The sequence below is a fragment of the Tachyglossus aculeatus genome, chromosome 7 (genome assembly GCF_015852505.1).
Source record: "Tachyglossus aculeatus isolate mTacAcu1 chromosome 7, mTacAcu1.pri, whole genome shotgun sequence".
NCBI lineage: Eukaryota > Metazoa > Chordata > Mammalia > Monotremata > Tachyglossidae > Tachyglossus > Tachyglossus aculeatus.
In genome coordinates, this window is record NC_052072.1 from 60,138,802 (window position 1) to 60,147,538 (window position 8,737).

General features: G+C 44.4%; 1 protein-coding gene across 1 annotated transcript in view; it reads right to left on the minus strand.

Moving 5' to 3' along the window:
- Window positions 1–8,293, minus strand: part of SPAG16 (sperm associated antigen 16) — an 822,373-nt gene extending 814,080 nt beyond the window's left edge. The window contains exons 1-2 of the mRNA XM_038748803.1: window positions 8,191–8,293; window positions 1,995–2,041 (exon numbers count right to left, since the gene is read on the minus strand). Of these exons, the coding sequence (XP_038604731.1) occupies window positions 1,995–2,041; window positions 8,191–8,293 (150 nt within the window). The remainder of the gene's footprint in view (window positions 1–1,994; window positions 2,042–8,190) is intronic.
- Window positions 8,294–8,737: the final 444 nt, after the last annotated feature.

Here is an 8,737-nt window from a genome sequence, read left to right on the forward strand (position 1 = left end):
CTAGCAGATAGAGCAATGGCCCAGGAATCAGGAGATCTGGGTTCTAATGCCAGCTCCTCCATTTGCCTACAATATGAATTTAGGCAATCACTTAACTTCTCTGTGACTCAGTTTCCTCATCTATAAATTTGGCATTAAATACCTGCTCTCTCTCCCCCATAGACTGTGAGTACATGTAGGACAGGGACTGTGTCCAACCCAATTATGTTGTCTCTTTCCCAGTACTTAAAACAGTGCTTGGCAAAAAGCACTTAACAAATAACACACTTATGTTTTTAAGGTACTAGTTAAGCGCTTATCATGTGTCAGGCACTGTACTAAGTGCTGGGGTAAATACAAGATAATCGGGGTGGACACAGTCTTAAGCCTCACAGTCTTAAGCCCATTTTTTACAGCTGAGGCAACAAGGCACAGAGAAGTGAAGTGACTTGTCCAAGGTCACATTGCATATTTGAGGTGGAGCTGGGATTAGAATTTAGAATTAGAATTATTACTAGGAAACTGAGAAACAGAGGTGATTTACTCCTTGCCTGTGGCAGGGTGGAATCTTATGGCTCCCATATCTATTCTTTTTTTTCAATTTGGAATTTAATAATTATGGTATTTGTTAAGTGCTTACTCTGTGCCAGGCACTGTACTAAGCACTGGAGGCACTGTATATTTGTTAAGCACTTAATATGTGTCCAGCACTGTTCCAAGCACTGATGCAGATACAAGTTAATTAGGTTGGACAGAGTCCCTGCCCCACACGGGGCTCATGGACCCAGAGAAGTGAAGTGACTAGCCCAAGTTCACACAGCAGCCAAATGGCAGAGCTGGGATTAGAACCCAGGTCCTCTGGCTCCCAGCTCCGTGCTCTTTCTACTAGGCCACACTGCTTCTCATAGTCATGCTGCCATGTGGACCACAGGGTGACTCCACGGGGGGTGAGCAGCCTCAGTAGCTGGGGATGAAATCCTCCAGGACTTTGTGCCTAGCTAGATTTTGCAGGGATAATTGAAGTCTCGCGATTTAAATCACCAGGAGAGATACCTGTTGTGGTTGAGGATATCTGGGTAGAAGCCCATAGATCCCCCTTCTAGACTTTGAGCCCGTTGTTGGGTAGGGACCATCTCTATATGTTGCCGATCTGTACTTCTCAAGCGCTTAGTACAGTGCTCTGCACACAGTAAGTGCTCAATAAAAACGATTGAATGAATGAAAGAACCTGCATGGCCTAGTAGAGAGAACCTGGGGGTCAGAGAACCTGAGTTCTTATCCCAGCTCCTCCATTTGTCTTTTGTGTGACCTTGGGTAAGTCACTTCACTTCTCTGGGCCTCAGTTCTTTCATCTGCAGAATGGGGAGTCAATACCTGCTCTCCCTCCTACTTCGACTGTGAATCTGATGTGGGACCTGATTATCTCAGTGCTTTGTACAGTGCTTGACACACAGTAAGCACTTAACAAATACCACAATTATTATTACTAATGGAGTTTCTCTAATCCTGCCAGCTGGCTTTTCACAATATCTGCTGAGACTCCACCTTAGTCTGCAAATTTAGAGAATTACTAATTAAGGAACTAATCATTGCAATCCATTCTCCTTGCGTATGCTGAGGAAAAAAAGTTGAGCTCAAACACAAAGTATCAGCCAACTAGCCCATGCTTTTCACAAAAATATTAATCTACAGGATAGCTTTACTTAAGGTACTTTTCATAAAGCAACATATAGGGTAATTCAAATCCCAGAAGCCAGATATTAACCAACATAAATCTAAACCTGTAGTTCACTATGAATTAGATGTTGTCAGCAGAATCCAACAAAACACTAAACCAAACTGCTTTCTTTAATGGCACCAGAAAATGATATAGAGGACAAAAGAGCAAATCAGATGAAAGTATTTCAGGAAAGAATGAGATACATTCGATGGGAATTTTTCAGTATGCTGCATTAAATAAGATTTATTAACCAGATATAGCACAATATGCTTAATTGGTGCACTTTATACATTACCTCTTCATATTTATAGTCATCTTCAGATGGTTCAGTTATGGTCACCTCTGGATAGTTTGTCAAGTTTCACATTTCTGAAATATGTAGGTTATTCAAATGACTATTTGCTTCTCTTCAGATATTTCACGTATTTAACAATATTAAAGAACCTCCTTCCCTCCTCTCCTCCACCCCCAAGTTCACATTCGAGTCAACGAACTGCGGATTTCTATAAAGTATCCACTGACCTAAATATTTCCACCTTCCTAAGCATGCCATCCTATCAGTCAACTTCACAAATTCATATTTTTCTGTTCGTTTATTTGTCAGTTATTTCTTCATTTGTGTTTTGTCACAATAATATATAAATAAATGAATGTGTCCACTCTCTCCAATTACAGTGTAAGCTCCCGAGTGGTAAGCACCTAGTCTTTTTGCTTCTTTTCTATTTTCCAACACAAATACAACGTTCTGCTCACAGTAGGAGCTCAATAAATACTGTTTACAACAGTAAATCCAAGAGCAAATTATGATGCCCCAAATTTTCACAGCTATTTTGGAGAAAACCATAATATTCAAAACCGTGCAATTATACAAAAACTCGAGAGTCTAAAATAGTACATAGTAATAGTTGCTTGGAGAAGCAACGTGGCCCAGTGGATAGAGCACAGGCCTGGGAGTCAGAAGGATCTGGGTTCTAATCCCGGCTCCACCATGTGTCTGTTGTGTGACCTTAGGCAAGTCACTTCACTTCTCTGTTGCTCAGTTACCTCATCTATAAAATGGGGATGAAGACTGTAAGCACCATATGGGACAGGGACAATGTCCAACACATTTTGCTTGTATCCACTCCAGTGCTTAGAATAGTGTCTGGCACGTAGTAAGCACATAACAAATATCACAATGCTTTTTCTTCTTCTTCTTCAAATGCCATCGAGTCATTTCGGACCCATAGCGACTCCACACACACACCTCTTCAGAATGTCCCATCTTCTGTCATAAAGTCATTCTGGTATATGTACCCATAGAGTTTTCTTGGTAAAGATACGCAAGTGGTTTACCACCGCCTTCTTCCACGTAGTAAAAACTTGAGACTTTGCCATTGTGTTTGACGAACATTTTGATCCCCTGATCAACCGCCTTTGACTCTTTCCTATGCCGCTACTGCCCAGCACAGGTGAAATCAACTTTGAAGCTTCGGCTTAGACCTTTCCATTATGGGTAGCTTTATATGGCATAGCTCTAAGCTTCATCAGTGCACACAAACTCTGCTGCCATGATAAGGTGTCGATTCATGGGAGTGACAATTATTATTATCGACCACAAAAGTAATTCATCGGACAGCAGTGGGTGTTGCTAAATGCCTGAGCCTCTGTTGGCTTTTTCCAGATTGTGTTAACATGTTTCAACCCATTGTAAATTCACTTCGTTGAACTCGCTGTCCTAAATAACTCTAAAACCGTATAAAACTAACCGCCACTGTAACAATGGCAATCTGTCTGGACCACTGTAACACTGAAACGCCAAAGGGTAAGCAAGAATCCAGACTGCAGCCAGTGGAAGCAAGGGGAAAGGGATCGTGAAATTTTATGGGGAAAGTTATAAATTCTACCCAAGCAACAGGAAATTGTTCTTAACTGGATAGTGGGCCCCATAATGATTTGGAAGCTGAGTCATTTGCTTCGAGGTTCTCAGGGAACAGACTGCCTCTCATCATTTAGGCTCATTCCTAACAAATTATTCTTCCTGCATTAGTCTTATTTCATACCTCCTACACCCCTAGAGAAAATATCCCTAAGAAATTGAGCATTGAAAAATGCTGACTGGGATTTTCGAAATCTGTGCCTGTAGTAGGAGCAGTAGTAGTAATAGTAGTAACAATAGTGTAGTAGTAATAACAGTCGTACTAGCAATATTAGTAGTAGTGATAACAGCAGCATTTTTTTTTTCACTGGCATTTGTTAAACTCTCACTTTGTGCCAGGCACTGTACCAAACACTGGGGTAGATACACAATAATTAGGTTGGACACAGTACCTGTCCCAAACAGAACTCACAGCCTTAATCCCCATTTTACGGATGAGGTAACTGAGATACAGAGCAGTTAAGTAACTTGCCCAAGATCACACAGCATTCATTCATTCATTTATTCAATCATATTTATTGAGCGCTTACTGTGTGCAGAGCACTGTACTTAGCACTTGGGAAGTACAGCAGACAAGTGGCAGAGCCAGAATTGGAACCCAGGTCCTCTGATTCCCAGGGTGTGCTCTATCCACTAGGACATGCTGATTCTCATTTATTGAGCTCCCACTTGGTGTGGTGCACAGTACTTGGCACATGGGAAGTAAAGAATAAAAACAAGACTTTTTGTAATGACATTATACTTGATTTTCCCATCGGAACACTGACATAATAAAGAATCAATAGGTTTTCTCCTAAAACTTACAGTTTTGGTTTTTTTAATGGTATTTCTTAAGTGCTTACTATGTGTCAGGCACTGTTCTAAGCACTGGGGTAGATACAAAGCAATCAGATTGGACACAGTCCATGTCCCACATGAGGTTCACAGTCTTAATCCCCATTTTATGGATGAGGCAACTGAAGCCCAGAGAAGTCAAGTGACTGCCCAAGGTCACACAGCAGACAAGTGGCAGAGCCAGGATTAGAACCCAGCTCCTTCAGACTCTCAGGCCCAGGCTTTATCTACTAGGCCAAGCCTTGTCCCTAGGTTAAAGTGAGAGTGCAAGCTTCTTGTAGGCAAGGACCATATTTTATCAGTCTGGTGTACTTTCCGAAGTACTTAGCATAGTACATTGCACCTTGTAGGTTCTCAATAAATGTTATTGCTATTGCCATTATTATACTGTCAAACTATTTTTAAGTGAAAGGGAAGAGCAAATTAGTGTTGACACTGTCAACCCTCTTGTGAGTGCCACTCTTGAGCAATGTCAACATACTGAGAATTCACCAGACTCCCATGGGACTTGGGAAATTCAATCGATGGCATATACTGAGCCATTATTGTGTGCATAGCACTGTATAAACACTTGGGAGAGTCCAATAGAGTTGGTAGGCATGATCCCTACCCTCAAGGAACTTACAATCTAGTAGGGCAGCCAGATATTAAACTAAATCACAGTTAAGGGAAGCAGTAGAGTATAAGGTTGTGTACCTGAGTGCTGTGGGGCTAAGGGTGAGGTGAATATCAAAGTGCTTAAGGAGAACAGAGCATACAGAGCACAGAGCATACAGAAGGAAGGGTGATAAGGATGGGGAAGGGAGAGGTTAGGGAGAGAAGGCTTCATTGAAGACATATGATTTCAGTAGGGCTTTGAAGATGGGGAGAATGGTGGTCTGTTGGATATGAAAAGGGAAGGAATTTCAAAGCAAGAGGAAGGCTACCACATGAGAGATGAGACCGAGACAGAGTGAGTAGGCAGGCATTACAGGAGTGAGGTATGCAGGCTGGGCTGTAGTGGGAGATGAGAAAGGTTAGGTAGAAAGGAGAGATCTGATTGAGTGTCTTAAAGCCAATGGCAAGGAGTGTCTGTTAAATGCAGAGATGGGTGGACCACCCTTGGACATTTTTGAGGAAAGGGTAGATTTGTGCAGAACATTTTTTTAGAAAAAATGATCCGGGCAGCAAAATGAAGAATGGACTGGAGAAGGGAAAGATAGCAAGCAGGGAGGTCAGCCGGGAGCCTGTTGCACTAATTGAGGCGGGATATAATCCACGTTTGGAGTAATAATAATATAATGGCATTTATTAAGCGCTTACCATGTGCAAAGCACTATTCTAAGTGCTGGAACGTGGTAGCAGTTTGGATGGAGTGGGAGGGATATATTCTAGAGATGTTGTAAAGGTTGAACTGACAGGATTTGGTGCCAGATTGAACATGTGGGTTAAATGAGAGAGATGTGTCGAGGATAATGCCAAAGTTTTGGGCTTGTGAGACAGGGAGAATAGCGTTTTTTTATAGAGTAGTGGGAAAGTCTGGGCAAGTGCTTAGTACAGTGTTCTGCACACAGTAAGCATTCATTAAATCCTTTATTAAATTAGTGAAAATAGCCATCCTTTTGCATCTTATCAAAATACTTACTTCCTCCCTACTTCTCTCCCTGAGTGCCACCTTCAACTGTTCACTTGCCAATGGCTTCTGCCCCACTGTTTCCAAACTTGTTTATGTCACCTCTATCCTAAAATAGAAAAAAAAAACCTCCCTTGACCCTATGGCTCCCTCTAATTATTGCTCCATCTCCCTGATAACATTCCTCTCCAAACTCCTTGAGTAAGTTGTTTCCTCCAACTCACCTCCAATTCTCTCCTTGACCCCATCCAATCTGGCTTCCACCCCATTTGTTCCAGAAGAACTGCTCTTCCAATGGTCACCCATGACTCTTTCTTGCCAAATCCATAGCCTCAATTCCATCCTAATCCTCCTTGACCTTCAACACTGTGGACCATACCCTTCTTCTCCTGGACACATTATCTACGTCCTCTCCTGATTCTCCTCTTATCTCTCTGGCCGCTCATGCTCAGTCTCTCTCCCAGGTTCCTCCTCTGGGCCCACCTTCCAATTTTGGGAATCCCTCAAGGCTCAATTCTAGATTCCCTTACATTTCCCATCTACAGTCACTCCTTTGGTGAACTCATTTGCTTCCTTGGCTTCAACTACCATATTTACACTGATGTCCAGCCACGATCGCTCTCCTTCTCTGCCTCCTGCCTTTAGGACATTTCTACTTGGATGTTCTACCAAAACCCGTAAACTTAACATGTCCAAAAGGGGATTCCTCATCTTTATAAGCAACCACGGTACTCCCTTTAGATAGCACCACCAGTCTCCCTATCTCATAAGTCCATAAAAACCTTGGCATTATCTTCAACTGATCTCTCTCTCCTTCAAACCACATATTCGATGTCATCAAATCCTATTGGTTCTACCTTCACAACATTGGTAAAATCTGCCTTTTCCCCCTCCATCCAAACTGCTACCATGTTGATCCAAGCACTTATCATATTCCACCTTGATTACTTCCTGACCTCCCTGCCTCCGGTCTCTCCCCACTACAGTCCACACTTCACTCTGCTGGATGGATCACTTTTCTAAAAAAAAAAAAAATTTCTATCCATGTTTTCCCACTCTTCGAGAACTTCCAGTGGTTGCCCATCAACTCAGCATCAAGAATTTCCAGTGGTTGCCCAACAACTCAGCGTCCAAAAGAAACTCCTTTCAAGCACTCAATCCCTTGCCTCCTCCTCGAGATTGTAAGCTCCTTGTGGGCCATGAATATGTCTACCAACACGATTAAATTATGCTCTCCCACACATGTAGTACAGTGCCCTATATAATAATAATAATAATAGTAATGGAAGTTATTAAGTGCTTACTATGTGCAAAGCACTGTTCTAAGCGCTGGGGAGGTTGCAAGGTAATCATGTTGTCCTAGGAGGCGGGGGGGGCTCGCAGTCTTAATCCCCATTTTACAGATGAGGCCACTGAGGCCCAGAGAAGTTAAGTGACTTGGCCAAAGTCACACAGCTGACAACTGGCGGAGAGCCGAGATTTGAACCCATGACCTCTGACTCCCAAGCCCGTGCTCTTTCCACTGAGCCACGCTGCTTCTCTATATAAAATAAGTGCTCAATAAATACAATTGATTGATTGACTAAATACCATTGATTGACTTGGGGAGGAGAGGGTTAGGGTGGGAACTTGTCCGCTGTGAGGCCCTAAGCAACTCACTTCGCTTCTCTGGGCCTCGGTGACCTCATCTGTAAAATGGGGATGGAGCCTGTGTCGCATGCAGCAGCGTGGCGTAGTGGAAAGAGCCCGGGCTTGGGAGTCGGAGGTTCTAATCCCACCTCTGCCACTTGTCAGCTGTGTGACCTTGGGCAAGTCACTTCACTTCTCTGGGCCTCAGTTACCTCATCTGTAAAATGGAGATGAAGACTGTGAGCCCCACGTGGGACAATCTCATGACCTTGTATCTACCACAGCGCTTAGTAAGCACATAGTAAGTGCTTAACAAATACCAACATTATTATTATTTGCTTGCATCCATCTCAGCGCTTAGCGCAGTGCCTGGCACGTAGTAAGCGCTCACCAAATACCACAATGCTTATTAGGATTGTTACTGTTGTTATCGTTACAGTTCCTGTGTGCGCCCTCCCTCCTCCCTCCTCCCCGGGTCCTTGGCGGGGACAAGGATACGGTGCAGGTAGTAGGCGCCCTCGGCGGCCAGGGCATCGTCTGCCTGTCCGGCGGTGCCCGGAGGGGAGGCGGACGGGGAGCCCCAGCCCGGCCGGCCTTCCATAGCCGATGTGTCCGGCCTCCGCGCTCCTCGCACCCTGGACCGCCGTTCCTATGGCAACCGCCACGCCAACCGCCGCCTCCCCCCCCCCCCCGCCCCATGCTCCTCTCGCGAGATGTGACCTCTGCCCGCGGGGCCGGGGGCGGGGGCGCTGCCTCCTGGACCAAACGCGGGGCCGTTGCCGCGGCAACCGCCATCACCCACTTAGGAAAAGGCGCACCCAAAGTCCACTTGGACACCTTATTTGGAGGGGCTCTCTGCCCTCGCTCGATCTCTCTCCCTTCCCCCCCCCTTACTTCCCCTCTCTCCCCCCTCCCTCCTTCTTCTCCTTTTTCTCTCTCTCCCTTTGTTTTTCTCTGTTCCTTTTTCTTTTTACCTCCAACTCTTTTTCTTCTTCCCTTTTTTCGCTTTCTTTCCCCTTCTCTCTCCCTCCTTGCTCTCTTTTTG